Here is a 19,015-nt window from a genome sequence, read left to right on the forward strand (position 1 = left end):
GTCAGGATCTCGTTGGCATGAATCCTGCTCCAATTTGTGCTCTCTTGAAAATTAGCTGACCTTGATATTACAATTTTTCTGTTTGAGTCCACAAACCTAAAAGCCTTGGATCCTGATTTGTAGCCAACGAACCTTAATTTAATTGATATTTTATCCCCCTTCTTTCTTAGTTCCTTGGGGATGTGTACATCTGCCATTACTCCAAATACATGGAGATGCGTTAATCTTGGCTTATGGCCATACACTACCTCATATGGGTTCTTCTGCACCACACTTACCATACCTGGTTGAGAGTGTAGATTGCATACAAAGCAGCTTCCGCCCAATATGAGAAATCTAGGTCAGCATCCTCAAGGGCTCACCTCATCATTACCTGCAGTACATCATTTCTCCTCTCCACCACTCCGTTTTGAAAAGCGGAGTAAGGAGCAGTATGCAAATGTACTATGCCCTTCTCTTTCAGCCAATCACAGAACTGAGCTGAACTGAACTCAGTTCCTCTGTCGGTCAAGATCTTCTGGATGCTGACCTTGTGCTGATTTTCAACCAGACTGCAAATCCTTAAATTTTGATAAGGCCTGATTCTTGGATTTGAGGGGATAGACAAATCCGAACCTGCTATGGTCATCAACAATGGTCAAGAAGTAATTATTCTTACCAATGGAGGGTTTCAAAGAACCCACCAAGTCCATGTGCACCAACTGGAATATGCACTCAGAATGCCTCTCAGATTTCCTGGGTGTTGTCTTCACCTTGGATTTTGCACTCCTGCAAATGGAACAATCTAAAAAAATATTACATTCTTTAATTCTTATCCCCTTAGAGCACTCAGGCGCTTTCTGCACCACAGGGAAACTCATATGACCCATCCTGCGATGCATGAGGTGAGCACACTCATCATGGAGTGGCTTGCCAATAGAAATTGCATTGGCATCCTCGGGCTTTTCATTGGCTTGCTCCAGATTGAAGCTTACACCCTTTTTTCATTTTGAATCATATTTACAATTGTAATTACAACCCCTCTTTCCTTGTGGACCTCAGTCTCTATCACAGTAGCAAAATTATTGTTAAAGTTGAATTTGTCCTTTTTGTCATCTTTCTTTGGCCATCTATCTCTTCTTTGGCTTGCAGGGTTGCTTTGTGGCTTTCTATGTGGGGTAGATGATCTCCTTCTGTACCTGTCATTAGAAGGTGCCCTTTGACATGCCCTGGTGTTGGCATTACGTGGGCAGTCTCTTTTATAATGGTCCCTGGACCCACAGTTAAAACACTCCCCAACTGTGTTTACCCTTTCAAGGCTATTAGACCTCCTTGTTGGTCTTTCCTTCCTGTAGAAGGCCACCCTGTCTTTCCTCAGGTTGTCCTCTGCAGAAGGCCTTGGGCCTGCCTCTGGGACCTCAGCCTTGGCTGGAGTAGTCCCGGAAATGGCCCCGAAAACTGGAGACGCCGCAGGAGAGTCCGCCATCATGAAAGTAGGTAAGGAGTGGACTGCAGTCATCGGAAGGGTGTCAGGGCGGGCCGCTGTCGCACGGTAGGTGTGAGGGAACTGGAAATTGGATCCGAAGGCCGCTCTCAGTATTTTGACTGCATTTTCTATCTCAAGCTCAGTAGGCGAGCTTCTTGTTTTAGTTGCTTGGGCTGCCACGACCGGGCTGGTCACCTGGGCATGGGCCCATTCGGCCATTGCCGGTGTCATGCTCGGCACGGCTGGGACCAGCGGTGTCGCTGCTGCCGGCTAAACTAGCTCTTCAGCTGGCTGGTTGCTTTGGGCCACTGCAGCATTATATGCTGCCAAGTAGGTGGCTTTGATGCCGGTACCTGCTTGCCATTGCGGGTCGCCAGTAACTGACATATTGACAGGTGGCGCCATTTTTGTAATTTGGAGTAGAGCATTGAGATCTGCCACCGGGTCTTCGCTTGCTGTCTGCAAGCCGAATGCTTGGAGTATTGCAGACCTCATCTCGTCCCTTTCTGCAGAATTCATATTCAAGGCTAGAAGGGGCGTCCTTCTTGTCTCGGCTTCTGTAGGCTGAGGGCTGTCACTCGTGGCTCCAAGAACCTCTAGAACTGGTATATTCGCCTTGGTACCTGTCATATCTCTGGCTTCATGTGCTATTGAAGCATGTGGTGCTTCAGCCAATGTTGCTCTGGCCCCGGGTTCAGTTAGTTGGCGTTGGGGTGCCATGTGCCTGGTGAAGGCTTGGGTTGCTATCCTTGCCTTTGTCATCGATTTGAGATTTGGCATTTTTGTTTAGTAGATTGTGATAAAGTTTAAACAACCATCCTCTGCTACCAATATACGATACATACCAATGTATCGTAAAACCTTCTCTCTATAAAATCTACTATAACAAATGAGACTTACTAGCAGTTCACAATAAACTGTTTTTATTTAGATAATAATAAAAACAATATCTATTCAAATACTAAATAGTATGTCATTCCTTTTCTTAAATACCCTGTCAGATATATATATGTAATCACTCTATATGATATAGTTCTGGCTATTCTTCCTCAGAAGAAGGATTCTTTTAAAACATCAGATCTACCTCTGATCCCTAATCAGAACTCTCCTAATTGCCAACTTACTGATGACTAACTGCCATCAGAACTGCCTTTAAACTGCTTACTGACTGCAGAACTGCCCTTTAAAACTGCCCTCTAACTGATTTCTAACTGACTACTAACTGACATTTAGAACTGCAGAGCTGCCCTCTAACTGACAACTAACTGACAACTAACTGATAATAGTTTTCTGTCAGGAATCTCCTTTTATACTGTCACAGTGACAGTTAGGGGAGGGAATATAAAATCCAGGGAGTTTCAAACCCATTAGCTGCTTTCTGATTGGCTTATTTATTTGTCCATTCCAAATGCCATTAATAGGCACAGCAACTGAGAAATAACTTTTCTCTAACAGAATTTAATTGTAATAATTGATTATATATACTTGATAGAAAAAAATAATGAAAATAAGAATCAATATTAAATAAATGTACCTACAAACGTAGTGCAAAGATATAAATAATTGACTAAATAGACAGCTAGCGTTGAAATGGGTGATCAAGGGAGCCAGACAGGAAGAAAAGAGATTTGACAATACATTTAATGTGAAGAATCAAATTATAGGTTAGGAACTCCTTAATTTCAGCAATGCAAACTATTGAGATCCAAAGTATATTTCTTCATTCCTTGCTAGATAGCTTTCTGGCTACCTGCTTACTTACTTGCAGTACTTGATGTGCTTTCTGTTTTCCAGTCCCCTCGCTTTATCTCTTTACTTGGGAAAAGATTTTTCCTCGGATTATATTCATAAATGCTACACTCTGGTTTCTTTGGCATAATCTGAGAATGTCCAACTGGTACAGTAATTTCCAAATCTAAGAAGAAAGAATGATTAACCAATTAGTTAGCATCTGCAAGCCAAAACTTTCAAGTTCTCTCCTAAGTTAAAGTTGGAAAAATAGAAACAGTTTCGCTTCTAGCACATATCTTGGCATGTACAATTAAAATTCTAACAGGTGGAATCATCTAACTTTGCTTTTCAAACAGAGTGCCTCTTCACCATTCTGGAGAACCATGTATAGGGGCAGGGGTGCTATTCAGCAGGTTCTGACAGGTTCTGGAGAACTGGTAGAGAAAATTTTGAGTAGTTTAGAGAACTGGCAACTATCACCTCTGGCTGGCCCCAGAGTGGGGTGGGAATGGAGATTTTGTAGTATCCTTCCCCTGCCATTCTGACCAAATTGAAATGGCATTTTTTCCCTTTAATTTTATGAGTTTTTTGTATTCTCTTCTTATATGCAGCATCTCAACTTGTAATATGGGAGTAGGACTCCTCTTAGCGAGACTCAGGACTGCCTTCAATTTCTTTTTCAACAACCGACATCAAAACCAAACCAACGAGATCTACCGCTTGAAAACTTTTGGCAGGAAGTTATTAAATGTTTCTTCAGCATATTGCAGAGATTAAAGAATGCTTTCAAGGCTGACAGCCAGTCAGTAGTAGATGATTGTTATTGTTTTAGCCCAGTTAACTGCATTCTCTGCTTTAAGATTGTCTGATATTGCTTTGTATCAATTTTAGGCCAAATTAACCTTTTATTTTGGATCACTGCTGAGCCATTTGTTGGGAGTATTATATGATCTTAAATCTGAGCAACCTTATAATGTCATGCTCATAGGCTGATGGTCACTTTCATCACCTAAATGTACGGTAACCTCTTTAAAAAGGTCAACTTTATCTCTTGATACACAGAAAAGATCTAGCACACTACTTCAGAGGGCTGAGTGGTATGTGTGGGGGTATACATAGTTATTATCCTTACCTCTCAATATCTGAAAATTAAAGAGACCAGGAGCAGACCAGCAGTATTACTTTTGTTGTCTCTAGGAAGCCACAGTGAATGATTATCAAGAAATTCCTTTGGGAATCTTTTCTTTTGAGCAAACTCATGCAAAGATGGACCTAATTTAGCATTAAAATCTCCAATCAATATAATTATAGATTCAGGAGGTAGTATGGATATGTCATCTAAACATGTCCAATACAGGTAGTCCTCGACTTACATACCTGTAGTCAGAGTTATAGTACAAGGATGTATTTGGAGGAATATATGCATTTACCAGTATTAATTCAAACTCCTCATATTGGCTGAATACAATATTTCCTTAGAAAGGTTTCAAGCCTGAATAACATCAATGGAAGAACAATCTGCACAAAAGTTAACAATATTTTTTTACAACCATGTCTGCTGGGGAGCCAAGAAATCTCTGTTAGTTCATTAGAATATACTCTGCAGTGTAAAAGTTGGCAAAGACAGTTCAATATTACTCGTCTATTATGCCAACTGTCCCTGTTCAAAGGATTATCAGCAACTTGGAGTAGAATCCTATGTCTCTGTAGAACTACATATGTCAGCGATGAAAAACCAACTCTACTTTTTTAGGGGGGTTGAAACATGCTCTTTCTAATGAGAATGATTTAGCAGAGTTTCCAGAAGGTATTTTTTTGTAAAAGCGGTATTTTTGGTGTTTTTACAAAAACCGTCAACTTTACACTCAATTTGTGAACTATTGGAAAACAATAGGAGACTGAAATTTTATATTTGAAAACCTTGTGTTGCTAAGTTATTATTCATGTTTCTCATATCTTTCCTTCCAGAGATATAAAAAGTCAAAACTTTAACCTTTTTTCAAGCGAGAATAGCCAGAATGTTCAAGAGCAAATCGGAGAAGTGTTGGAAGTGTCATCAGACTCCAGGTTCATACTACTATATGTGGTGGACATGTGCAGAAGCTAAAAGATATTGGACTAAAATCCACACATGGTTGGAAAAAATGATAAAGAAACATATTGATTTTAAACCAGAGATATTTTTATTAGGGATTTTACCAGAAACATATAATAGAGAACTGAGATACTTAATTGTGAATGTCTTAACAGCGGCTAGAATTGTATTTGCTAAAAACTGGAAAGGAGAGAAGATACCTACTGATGATGATGTTATTAAGAAAATAACATTTTCTTAAGAAAAAGAGAAAAAATAATACAATTAATTGATGATCAACGACAAAGTAAATTTGGAAATAAGGAGAAGAAAAAAATTATACAGGGTTACTATAGAGCCGTGATGGCGAACCTATGGCACGCGTGCCACAGGTGGCACGCGGAGCCATATTAGTGGGCATGCTAGCTCAGCTCTCGGGCGCATGCACGTGTTGGCCAGCTGATTTTCGGGCCTTCTGGGCCCACCAGAAGTAGGTAAACAGGCTGTTTCCTGCCTCTGGAGGGCCTGGGGGGAGGGGGAGGCCTGTTTTTCTTTCTTATCTGGATCCAGATCCTCTCTATTTATCTGGGAAGGACGAAAACAGCCTTCCCCACTCCCTTGGAGGCCCTACGGAGGCTGAAAGGGCCCATTTCCCGACTCCCGGTGGGACAGGAAGTGACTTTTTTGCTGTCCCCTGCCTCCAGAGACTCCTAGAGAGGCTCCTAGAGACTCCTAGAGAGGCTCTGGAGGCAAAAAATGTCACTTCCTGTCCCACCGGGAGTTGGGAAATGGGCCCTTTCAGCCTCCGTAGGGCCTCCACAAGGAAGTGGGAAAGGCTATTTTTGCCCTTCCCAGATAAATAGGGAGGATCTGGAACCAGGTAGGAAAGAAAAATGGGTCTACCAGGCCATCATGTGCCAGGAGCGGGGGGGGAGGAGGGAGGGTTGTGCATGCATGCGCGTGGACACATGCACGCATGACCCTCCCCGCCCCCCCTCTCCTGGCACGCAATGGCAAAAAGGTTAGCCATCTCTGCTATAGAAAATTGTATGAGAAAGCAAAGATAGAGGAGGAAAATGTGATATGATATCTTCAAAATGCAAACTTACCTCGGATTCCTAAAGATATTGAGGAGATGCTAGAGGGAAATATAACGATGATGGAATATAACGATGATGGAATTAACTGAAGCAATTAAGAAACAAAAGAATGGGAAGGCACCAGGGCCAGATTGTTTGCCAGCGGAATACTATAGGACATTGCAAGAATCTTTGAGTCTCCCACTTTTAGAAGTTATGAATGAAGAGCCTTGGTAGTACAGTGGTCTAAAGCACCCTGTTATTAAGACCAGCTGCCTGCAATTATTGCAGGTTCGAATCTCGCCAGGCTCAAGGTTGACTCAGCCTTCCATCCTTTCTAAGGTAGGTAAATTGAGGACCCAGTTGTGGGGGCAATAAGCTGACTTTGTATAAATATACAAAAGGATGAAGGCTATTGCTTAGCGCATTGTAAGCCGCCCTGAGTCTCTGGAGAAGAGTGGCATATAAATCAAATAAAAAAAAAGTGATGACAAAGAAGAAAATACCCAAGTCATGGTCTGAAGCATATATTACATTGATCCTTAAGGAGGATACAGACCCACAACAAATCAAAAGTTATCGACCTATATCCCTGCTAAATTCAGATTATAAAATCTTAGCTACAATATTGGCAGAAAGACTCAAAAGATACTTAAACAATTTTATAGATTCAGATCAAAATGGGTTTCTGCCAAAAAGTCAAATTAGAGATAATATGAGAATAATTCTGGACACTCTGGAATATTATGAAGCCCATCCTGAAAAACAAATGGCCTTAATATTTTTAGATGCACAGAAAGCTTTTGACAATGTAAATTGGCGATTTATGTTGCTTCAAATGGAACAGATGGGCTTTGGCAGAAAATTCATTCAAGCAATAGAAGCTATATATACAAACGGCAAAAGTAATGATAAATGGAGAATTGACAGATTCTATTGAGATAAAAAAAGGTACCAGACAAGGCTGTCCACTGTCCCCTCTGTTGTTCATATTGACATTAGAAGTGCTAAATAGAAGTATCAGAGAAGAAAAAGATATAAAAGGAATGAAAATTCGAAAAGAAGAATACAAATTGCAAAATTCGCAGATGACCTGGTCTTCGTTCTTGAAGATCCACTAACATCAATATCTACACTGATAGATAAAATAGGAGAGTTTGGGAAAGTAGCTGGTTTGAAAATCAATAAAGACAAAACGAAGATTCTGATTAAAAATATGTTGGTAAAGCAAAAAGAATTGGCGGATATATCAAAGATGCAGGTCACAAATAAACTCAAATATTTGGGGATATACTTGACAGCAAGATGTAGCATGCTTAAAGAAAATAACTATAATAAACTTAAAACAACAGATAGGGACAGACTTGGAGAAATGGGAAAATTTACAGCTTTCTTTGATTGGAAGGATATCAACTATTAGGATGAATATTTTGCCTAGAATTTTATACTTGTTCCAGACAATTCCAATTAGATTGGGGAAAGACTTTTTTGAAGAATTGAATAAAATAGTGTTAAAATACATTTGGCAGGGAAAGAAGGCTGGGATAAAATTAAAGTTGTTACAAGATGTTAGAATGAGAGGGGGTTTTGGGTTACCTAATTGGGAACTTTATTATCAAGTGACAAGTTTGATGTGGATTAAAGAATAGATAGAAGATCATGATTTGTTGATAGGGTGGCATGCTTTTTTATGGTATAAAGGAACAAAAATACAGGGGTATTTTAGAAGGCATCATATATGTGAGGCTTTGTTATTAAATTGGGAGAAGATTAAAAAACAACACTATTTGAAAATTCCATTCTGGGTATCAACGATTTTATTTATTTATTTATTAAATTTTATTTATTTATTAAATTTATATACCGCCCTATTCCTGAGGGACTCAGGGCGGTGAACAGCGAATGATAAAAATACATGTAATACAAACGTTAAAAAACCAATTAAAATATACTAAACACTCTGGTCCTAGATAATTCAAGACATCCCAGTTTAAAACAAAATCAAAAGCAATATAAAGGGAAAGTTAGGCCAGGCCGGCCTGCTGAAACAGGAATGTTTTGAGGGCACGGCGGAAAGTATGCAGATCCGGAATCCTCTGTATCTCTGGGGGGAGCTCGTTCCAGATGGTGGATGCCTTCACAGAAAAGGCTCTCCCCCTGGGGGCCACCAGTCGACACTGTTTGGCTGACGGCACCCTGAGAAGCCCCTCTCTATGGGAGCGTACTGGGCGGTGAGAGGCTATTGGTGGCAGAAGGCGGTCTCGTAAGTACCCCGGTCCTAAGCCATGGAGCACTCTAAAGGTGGTAACTAAGACCTTGAAGCGCACTCGGAAGACCACAGGGAGCCAGTGCAGCTCGCGCAGGAGGGGAGCCACATGGGAGCGGCATGCTGCTCCCATAACTACCCGCGCGGCCGCATTCTGGACCAGCTGGAACTCCGGGTGCTCCTCAAGGGGAGCCCCATGTAGAGAGCATTAGAGTAGTCCAGGCATGAAATGACGAGGGCATGAGTGACCGTATTTAACGAGTCCCGATCCAGAAAGGGACGCAACTGGCGAATCAGGCGAACCTGATAAAAAGACCTCCCGGCCACAGCCGTCAAGTGTTCTTCTAAAGACAGCCGTGAGTCCAAGAGGACGCCTAAATTGCGAACCCTCTCTGTGGGGGGCAATGACTCGTCCCCAATAGTCAGTGATGGCACCAACTGACTATATCGGGATGTCGGAAACCACAGCCACTCGGTCTTGGATGGGTTGAGCCTGAGTCTGTTCCTCCCCATCCAGATCCGTACAGGCTCCAGGCACCGGGACATCACTTTAAGGGCATCATTGGGGTGGTCCGGGGTGGAGATGTATAGCTAAGTATCATCAGCATACTGATGATACTTCACCCCAAAACCACGGATGATCTCACCCAGCGGCTTCACATAAATTTTGAACAGAAGGGATGAGAGAACCGACCCCTGTGGCACCCCACATACAAGGGGCCTCGGGGTCGACCTCTGCCCCCCTGTCAACACAGACTGTGACCGATCAGAGAGAAAGGAGGAGAACCACCGCAACACGGTGCCCCCCACCCCTAACTCTTCCAACCGGTGCAGCATGATACCATGGTCGATGGTATCAAAAGCTGCTGAGAGGTCTAATAGGACCAGGACAGAGGAGCAACCCCTTTCCCGGGCCCTCCACAGATCATCTACCAATGCGACCAATGCCGTTTCTGTGCTGTATCCAGGCCTGAAGCCCGACTGGAACGGATCTAGATAAGCCGATTCATCCAAGTACTGAGGAAGTTGTCGCGCTACCACACTCTCAACAACCTTCTCAACGAAGCGAAGGTTGGAGACTGGACAGTAATTAGCCAACACTGCTGGGTCCAGGGAAGGCTTCTTGAGAAGAGGCTTCACCACCGCCTCTTTCAAGGCGGCGGGGAAGGCACCCTCTCTCAAGGAAGCATTTATAATCCCCTGGAGCCAGCCTCGTGTAACCTCCCGAGAGGCCAGCACCAGCCAGGAGGGACACGGGTCCAATAAACATGTGGCCACGCTCAGTCTGCCCAGTATCTTGTCCATGTTTTCCGGAGTCACAGAATCAAACTCTTCCCAGGTAATATTCTCAAGACTTGCCTCCATCCTCCCTCCCGAATCTACCCAGTCAGAGTCCAAATTTTCCCGAATCTGAGCGATTTTGTCATACAGATATTATACAAAGTCCTCGGCTCTAACCTCCAAGGGGTCCTCCCGCGCTTCCTGGTGGAGCAGGGAGCGGGTCACCCTAAACAGGGCAGCCGGGCAATTATCTGATGACACAATAAGAGCGGAAAAATAGTTACACTTTGCCGCTTTTATTGCCACCAGGAAGGTCTTAATATGAGACCTTACCAGTGTTCTGTCAGATTCAGAACGGCTGGCCCTCCAACTGCTCTCCAGGAGTCTTTTCCGGCGTTTCATCTCCCTCAGCTCCTCGATCAACCAGGGAGCCAGGTGAGATCGACGCCGGATTAGAGGCCGCAAAGGCACGACCCGGTCCAAAGCTCCAGTGGCCGCCCTATCCCAGGCAGCCACTAGGTCTTCAGTCGAGCCGTGTGCCAGAGCCTCAGGAAATGGCCCAAGCTCCGTCTAGAACCTATCCGGGTCCATCAGGCGCCTGGGGCGGAACCACCTCATTGGTTCCGCCTCCCTGTGGCAGGGTGTGGCGGTTCAAAGGTCAAAGCGAAGGAGGGAATGATCTGACCATGACAAGGGCTCGATCGCTATATCCCCTATCTCGAGACCACTCAGCCACTGACCAGAGACAAAAACCAGGTCCAGCGTGTTTCCCCCCGTGTGAGTAGGGCCATGAACTAATTGGGTCAGGTCCATGGCCGTCATGGAAGCCATGAACTCCTGAGCCACCTCAAACGCCTCACCAATGGATGGTAGGTTGAAGTCCTCCATGACCATAAGCCTAGGGGTATCAATCGCCACCGCGGCTATAACGTTGAGTAGTTCAGGCAAGGCTGCTGCCATGTGGCAGGGAGCCAGGTACGTAACCAGCAGGCCCATCTGCACCCCATGACCCCACTTCACAAGGAGGGACTCATATCCGGCCATCTGAGGAATAGTGACCTCCCTCGGACCAAGACCCTCTTTAATGATAACTGCCACTCTCCCCCCTTCCCTGTGACCTTGGCTGATGAAATGCCCGGAAACCGAGTGGGCACATCTCTACGAGAGGGACTCCCCCCTCCTGGCCCAACCAGGTCTCCGTAATACCCACCAGGTCCGCTCCCCCCTCCTGAACAAGATCACAAATGAGGGGGGCTTTATTTACCATGGACTTGGCATTGCATAGCATCAGCCGAAGGCCCAGGGCCTGAGGGTCTGTGCCACCTGGGGAACGAGAAGAGCATTGGGGGCTGGAGCGTGCCACCGCTTGAAGACAGCGAGCGCGCACTCCCGCAACTTGATGTGGCCCCCTACTCCCGCCATATCTGCCCCTCCCACCTACAGTACTGATGTAATGTCTATCAACAGCACAAGCTCTAACCCTCTCCTTGGCCCCGGATTCTGCATCTCCTCCGCCGCGCTCTTCAGATGGACTAGATCCCGTCCCTCGCGGGTTAATCCCTGAACCCATACAACCCACCCCCCTCCCGGGAGGCCCCCCAGCTTCATTATTTACATTGGAAACCACCCTCCTCCCAGATCCCCTTAAAATAGAGTTTGAAAAACTATCTAAAAAACCCCAAAGCTTCCGGTTCTTAGCATACCACCTCTTGGGGTTCCAAAACGCGTCCTCGAGGGCGGCCCTAGATAACTGGGAGGGCCAAACTTGCGAGAGGGGGGAATCTCGCAGTGCTAGGAGCTCTGTTATTGAATACATCGGAGGTGAGATAGAATTGGAGGCGATGAAAGGCCATTTTCTTCTTAAGGTGTTAAAGATGGTTTAAAACAGATGGTTAAGACTAAAAGGGTAAAGTAGATAATTGTACAAGGAAGCTAATATAATAGAACATCGGAATACCATCTCCCTCTTACAGTGATGGGAAAGTCTTGTGATTAAAATAAGTTAGTCAAAAAGGGGGATGAGAGTCTCAATGACCGCCCTCTCACGGCGACCAGTTACAGAGTCTCAATGACCGCCCTCTCATGGCGTCCAGAGTTACAGAGACAAATGAGAAGATGGTCCGTCCCATCCACTTGTATAAATATTACAAATAAATTGTTCAAGACGCTCGATGTCTATGCTTCCTCCCTTTCTGATACCAGCAAAAATCCGAAGATAAGGTCGAAAAAAGCAAGGTGGAGCATCCAGGCAGAAGAGATGAAATCAAATAATCAGGATAACTAGGATAGTCAAGGAGGAAAAGATATTTAAAATAAAGGCTATAAATTGATCGAACAGCTGCAAGTTTTTCGCTGAATGGCCAAACTAGGCCTAGGTCTAGTAAGGGGGGGGAGAAACAGTCAGGGGAAGATCAAAAAATCATGTCTTCAGTTCTCAGCCCCCACCACTATCATGCTCTTTCAGATAGGGCCATTCAGGTGATTAAGTTGAAAATATCTCCCCTAGTATTTCAAAAATGGGGGGAATGTCCAGGCCCCCTCCCCATTACATCGAGGGGGGGTAACTGCTTGCAGCAAAGCCCTCTCCATCGTCTAGAGAGGGCATCCTCATAGCCTAGCCTCCCAGTGTTGCTGCTGCCGTTGCTGTCATCATCGCCGTTGCGAGTGTCATTTTAGTCAGCTCCGCCTCCGTAGCCATGGCCACCACCCCCGCTTCGCCGCCCGCAGCGCCCAGTACGCAGCAAATCAAGTTTTCGGCAGCCCAGGCACCACCGCCGGCGCTTGATTGAAGCATTTTCATATTCAGTAATATTTAGAAGGGAACAAATTGTTAGATATAATGAATTAATGGATGAAAAGGGTGAACTTAAATCGAAGCAAGAATTGGAAGAACAAGGTTTTAAGATGGATTGGTTTTCTTATTTACAAATAGGTTCTAGATATGAAGAAGATTTTAAACAAGAAGGTTTCTATAATGTCTTGACCAATTTAGATAAGATTTTAATGGGTTCTGATGACTATGTAATCAAAAAATTGTATGGTTATTTATTAGAGGTAAAATTGGAAGAAGAACAAGTTAAAGAAACAATGATAGCATGGAGGAAAAATTTTGGCCATGGGATTGATTTAGAGAAATGGCAAAAATTGTGGTTGCAAAACTATAAAATGACAATGTCTACAGCATATAAGGAGAATTTGTATAAGATATTTTACAAGTGGCATCTACCCCCGACCAGAACAGCCAGAATGTTCAAGAACAAATCAGAGAAATGTTTGAAATGTCATCAGACTCCAGGATCATATCACCATATGTCAGTGGTGGGATTCTGCCGGTTCTAGGGGGTTTGGCCGAACCCTTTGTTAAATTGCTGGCTCGCCCCGCCCCTTGCCCTGCCCCTCCGCACTATTTATTGCCAATAAATGGGGTGAGCGAGCCAGCAATTTAACAAACGGTTCGGTGTTTTTTTGTAACTTATTGGCCCCGCAGCACACCGAACCGTTTGTTAAATTGCTGGCTCGCCCGCCCCGCCTCCCACCCACGTGGCGCCAGCCTACCGTAGCCAGGGGTAGGCAATTGTGGCTCTTTTACAACCTGTGGCCTTCAACTTCCAGAATTCCTGAGACAGCTTGGCTGTCTCAGGAATTCTGGGAGTTGAAGGCCACAGGTTGTAAAAGAGCCACAATTGCCCACCCCTTCCCTAGCCTGAGTTCCGCTGCCTGGGATCCACGTGGGCTGCCACGTGGTTCCCCACCGGCTCCGGACGCAAGAGAGCAGAATGGAGAAAGCAGCTTCCACGCCTTCACTCACCCTCACTCTCTGCTCTGTTGGATCGCTGGCCGTTCGCTTACCCCGCCCACTCCCAATCTATTGCTGCCTCCAGAGTCCCAGCTAATGGCTAGAGGAAAAAAAGCTGTTCAAATTCTTGCCGCGGGGCTTCAAAGGGCCGCCCTATAGCCAGTGGTGCAGCCGAACCGCTTGTTAAATTGCTGGCTTGCCCTGCCCCTCTGCACCACTATTTATTACCAATAAATAGTGGTGGGCGAGGGGCGGGCGAGCCAGCAATTTAACAAATGGTTCGGTGTTTTTTTATAATTTTATTGGCCCGCGGAGCTTCAGCATAGGCTAATTAGCCCTTGCTTAGATGGGCTCCCGAGTCTCAGCTGATTTGTCTCAGCTGTTTTGCTCAGGGCTCTGCTGCTTGCTCGAGCAGATTTTTTTTCCCCTAGCTATGCTGAAAAACAAAACTGAAACTGCTTTGTTGTTGCTGCAAGGTTGGATAATTAGGCAGGCAGATTTCTTTTCTTTTTCCTCACCAAAAAAAGGTAGGTGCAAACAATGGGAAATTTAGGGGAAAAGAGGAGAATTCAAGATTTTAAAACACAAAAGAAAAAAAGCTCTATTTAACTAGGGAATTGTAATAATTGAGATACTATTAATTGTATATTTCTGAAAGCAGAAACGGTTAAGTTGTGGTTTGGAGGAATATATGGGGGAAATTATTTGGTTTATTATTATTGGTAAATATAATTAATTGATTTGTAAGAAACTGGATTGCATGGAAATAATTGGAATATTCATGTTCATATTTATTAATATACAAAAAAGGTAGTTATATAACTAATTGATTTATATTAAAATGTTGAATTTATATTAAACAATTAATATTACATAATTAACCAATGTGAGGATGGATATAAAAATAGATGACAATGGGAAGGGGTATAATATAGAATAGAAGGGAAAAATTGAATTTGATTAAGATTAGAGATGAGGATGAAGGGTAATATTGGTTTTTTACAAAAATAGATGAGGAATAAATATGGCAAAAAGGAAATATAGAAATTGTAAATTTAATTGAAATGACTAAACACTGTTTAAATTTGTGAACCGACCAAATACTCTGTTCAAAGAAAATACATTGTATGTTTGTATGTGTGTTTCTAATTATTGTTATTTATTCATATTTGTTCTCTTTTATTCTTTAAAGTTTAACAAGTCATTCTTTTATCTTAATATCTTAATATTTGTTTGGGGTTGGCTTTCTTCCCTTTCATCTTTTTTATTGTACAGCAATCTTTCTCCTCAAACCTACCACCTCTCTCTTTTCTTTCCTTCTTACTTTCTCTTCCTCCCCCTCTTCTTCTCCTCCCTACTTCCTCTTCCTTTCTCCTTCTCCTCCTCTCTTCCTCCCTCTCTTACCCTCCCTCCTACTCTAATTTCCCTTCCCTTCCTTCATCCCTCTCTATTGCTGTATCCTTTTATGCATATGGACTACTCAGAGGGCTGAAAAAGTTATTTCTGACTGGTCCTCGCATTTTTGACCAGTCCTCGAACTTACGACTGTCCTCACATTTTACATTTTTGCCCTATCTTGTCACCATGGTGAAGAAAAGCAGTTGTGAAATGAGTGACATGGTTGTTAAGAATGCTACAATGGGCATAAATGATGACCAGTCATAGGTGCGAAGACCGGTCAAAAGTGTGAGAACCTGTCAGAAATCACTTTTTTCAGCCCTCTGGGTAGTCCTTTTGTGCATATGGACTACTCAGAGGGCTGAAAAAGTTAGTTTTGACTGGTCCTCGCACTTTTGACCACTCCTCGAACTTACGACTGTCCTCACATTTTACGTTTTTGCCCTATCTTGTCACCATGGTGAAGAGAAGCAGTTGTGAAATGAGTGACATGGTTGTTAAGAAAGCTGCACGGGGCGGTTTCTCTGCCTTCGGCGACGGCGGTGCCTTTCGGAGCTCCGCCAGCCCCGCCGCCCGTAGAGCCGCTTCGTTACTCAGAAGCGGCTTGAAAGCTTCAAAATCCTAAGGATTGAAGAAGTAGAGATCGCAGGGCACAGGTTGAGCCCCCGTTGTCCCCCAGGGAATTGTTTCTGGGGAGAGAACGGGTGTGGCTCCCTCCCAACCTGCGGAAACTCCGGGCGACGTGGGACGATTTTGCCTCCGCAAAACAAGCCGGCTGCAGGAAACGTAATTTGAAAAGAATCAGCTTTAACAAACAACGAACCTATCTGAACCCTGAAATTTGGAAACGCAAGTATCAGCGCTTTGTTGACTTTTCAAACTGAGACAAATTTGAGTGAGTGAAAGTGCTTTGAAAAAAACATGGCGCTTAGCCTTAAAGTTAACGAGCCAATGAGTGTGGATTGGTGAAGTTATTTTGTGTTACAAGTTTCCAAGTTGTTGCAAAGTTGCCTTGTTTGCCATAAGAGAAGCAAGTGGAAAATTTCTCCCTTTTTAATATTGGACTTTGTTTTACTTTAGCTTTTAATTGATCAAATCTGGGGGACTTTTTTAGAAGTCTTTGTGCAGGAGGGAAAGGAAAAGGAACTTCCCTTTTTAGAAAATCCAGACTACGTGGCAGGATGGCTTCAAAGAAGCAGGAAGGGAAGGCAGCAGGGGGGGGATCCCCCACACATAAACAAGAAACGCAGCTTCCCTCTGCACAGCAGTTACAGACCCAGAAAAAAGAATTTGATGTGGGAGATTTAAAACAATTTATTTCTAAAACTTTGGATGATAAATTTCTAAAATCTCAACAGGAGATAGATGATAAACTTCAAAAATCACATCAGGAATTTATGCAGGAAATTAATGAAGTTAAAGATATGGTGAAACAGAATCAAAATAAGGTGACCAAAAAAATATCAGAAGTGGCGTCTGGCCTGGCAGAATTTATTGGGAAAGTTGATTTTAAAGTTGAAGAATTTAAATCAGAAGTTAATGTCAAGATGAAAGACAATGATTATAAAATTGATGAAGTTGACAATAAAATGCAGAGAATTGAAGATGAGATTGTTATGATACAATTCCGGGCGATGGAATTTGCCATACGGCTTCGGGGAATTCGAGAGGGGGAGAGACAGGATTTGAGACAAGTTTGTTCTGAAGCCTTGGCCAAGATTCTACAAGTTAATCCTGATGTGGTATTTCACAAAATAGATAAAATCTATAGAGTGAACTCTTGGGTGGCCAGACAAAGACAACTGCCTAGAGATGTGGTCATATACTTTACAGATAGAGGAATTAGAAATGATATCCTGCAAAAATCTTTTCATACTTCTGTACAAGTGGGGGGTTCACGACTTGAAATCTTTAAAGAATTACCTCCTAAAATGCTGAAAGCCAGAAAAGAATTTGGTTTTCTTGTTAAGGAACTGAGAAATTTACAGATACCCTTCCGGTGGGACGCACCAGCTGGGATAATTTTTAGATATAAGGGAGAAGGATATCGGTTGAATACCGTGGAGAAGGCACAACACTTTTACACTACTATTCTTAAGGAAAGAACACCATCTCCACGTACATCCACAGTTTTGGAGATTAAAGAGAGTGAAGAGAGGCAATTGCAAGAACAGTCCAAGCAGGAATTAGAAGTAGTGCAAGGTGCAGAAGGAGGTTTTCTGAGTGAGCCCTTGTTTGATTCTTCTCCAATTTTGGACTTGATTCAGTTGACTGAAGTTAAAGATCAACGTATAACTAGAGCTCAATCTAAGCTACTTAAACAAAAGCAACAACAACAACAGGAAAGACAAGACAAGAAGGCAGTTAAGAGTACTGTACAAGAGAGTGGAGCTATGGGAGGAGCGAGATCGAAGCTTTCGGATGATCTTCAAGCATTTTGCTCTGTGCTCCAGAAAGAGGCTGATGACCTTTAAGTGTTTATCTTGGAATGTCAATGGGTTGAATTCAGCACAGAAAAGGAAGAAACTATTTACATATTTGAAACAATTTAATAATGATATAATATGTTTACAAGAAACGCATATTACAACTCAAGATCAAAAATATTTGATAAACTCAAAACTAGGAGCACATTTTATATCTTCAACTTCGCAGAAAAAGAATGGTGTGGTTATTTATGTAAATAAAAAGTTAACAGCTAAAGTTATAGAAGCAGATCAAGATGGTAGGTTTGTAGCAATTGAATTGTTTACAGCAAATGGCCAAATTTTTTGATTGGAATTTATGCTCCCAATCAACAACAGGACTATTTTTATAAGATGTTACATACTAAAATATTGCAATGGGACTATAGATCTATTTTAATTATGGGAGACTGGAACGGAGTAATTGATTCTAAACTAGATAAAAAGAGTTTGGCAAAGTCTAGAATTAGACTACCACAGACTTTTTTTGATATGAAAGAAGATATGGAACTAAAAGATGTTTGGAGAATACATAACCCAAAAGAATTGGATTACACTTTCTTTTCTGATAGACATAGATCCTTTTCTAGGATTGATTTTATCCTGTTGTCAAATGATCTACTTGTTAAGACAAAAAGAACAAAGATTTTTCCAAGAACTTTGACTGACCATAGCCCTGTATGGATAGAAATTGAGATGGATAAGGTTGAGAGACGTTCTTGGAGATTAAATGAGAACTTGTTTAGATATGAAAAAAACACAATAGAACTTAAAAAGCATTTGAAAGAATTTTTTGAAACAAATTTGAATAAAGGTACCCCAATTGAAATTGTTTGGGACGCAAGTAAAGCTTATATGAGAGGGGTACTTATCTACATGAACTCTAAACATAGACTGTTCCGACAAAAGAAAAGATCTGAATTGGAAACGGAAATAAAGAACAAAGAACAGTTACTTATTAAAAACCCAACAGATGAAAGAATACGAAGTGCTATAAAACTTTTGAAAGACTAATTTCAAATGCTTATGGCGGAACAAGTTGCAACAAACTTACAATATGCGAAGCATAATACATTTTGCAACGCTAACAAACCGGGCAGATGGTTGGCTTACACATTGAGGAAAAAACAAAGTATACGGACTATTGATAGTATTGATATTGGAGGGAAAGAAATTTTTCAACAAAAATTAATTAAAGAAGCTTTTGTGGACTATTATACCAAACTATATGCCAAAGAGGAGGTGCAGAATGGACTTATAGAAAAATATTTAAATGACAAGAGAGTTACAAAAATTACTGATCAACAAAAGAAAAGAATGAATTACCCTATAACAGAGGAGGAGATAATAGCAGCAATTAAACAGTTAAAAACAGCTAAAGCTCCTGGTACGGATGGTTTGACCGCAGTGTATTACAAAACTTTACAAGCTGAAATGGTGGGACAACTTAGAGATTTATT

General features: G+C 42.5%; 1 protein-coding gene across 3 annotated transcripts in view; it reads right to left on the reverse strand.

The window, feature by feature from the left end:
- The window catches only part of PIK3AP1 (phosphoinositide-3-kinase adaptor protein 1), a 168,834-nt gene that overhangs the window by 11,899 nt on the left and 137,920 nt on the right, over positions 1 to 19,015 (reverse strand). For all 3 annotated transcript variants that reach the window (XM_034435248.3, XM_034435249.3, XM_034435250.3), the window contains one exon: positions 3,228 to 3,380. In XM_034435248.3, the coding sequence (XP_034291139.2) occupies positions 3,228 to 3,380 (153 nt within the window). The remainder of the gene's footprint in view (positions 1 to 3,227; positions 3,381 to 19,015) is intronic.

This window comes from Pantherophis guttatus, chromosome 6 (assembly GCF_059756535.1).
Source record: "Pantherophis guttatus breed Tessera chromosome 6, ASM5975653v1, whole genome shotgun sequence".
Taxonomy (NCBI): domain Eukaryota; kingdom Metazoa; phylum Chordata; class Lepidosauria; order Squamata; family Colubridae; genus Pantherophis; species Pantherophis guttatus.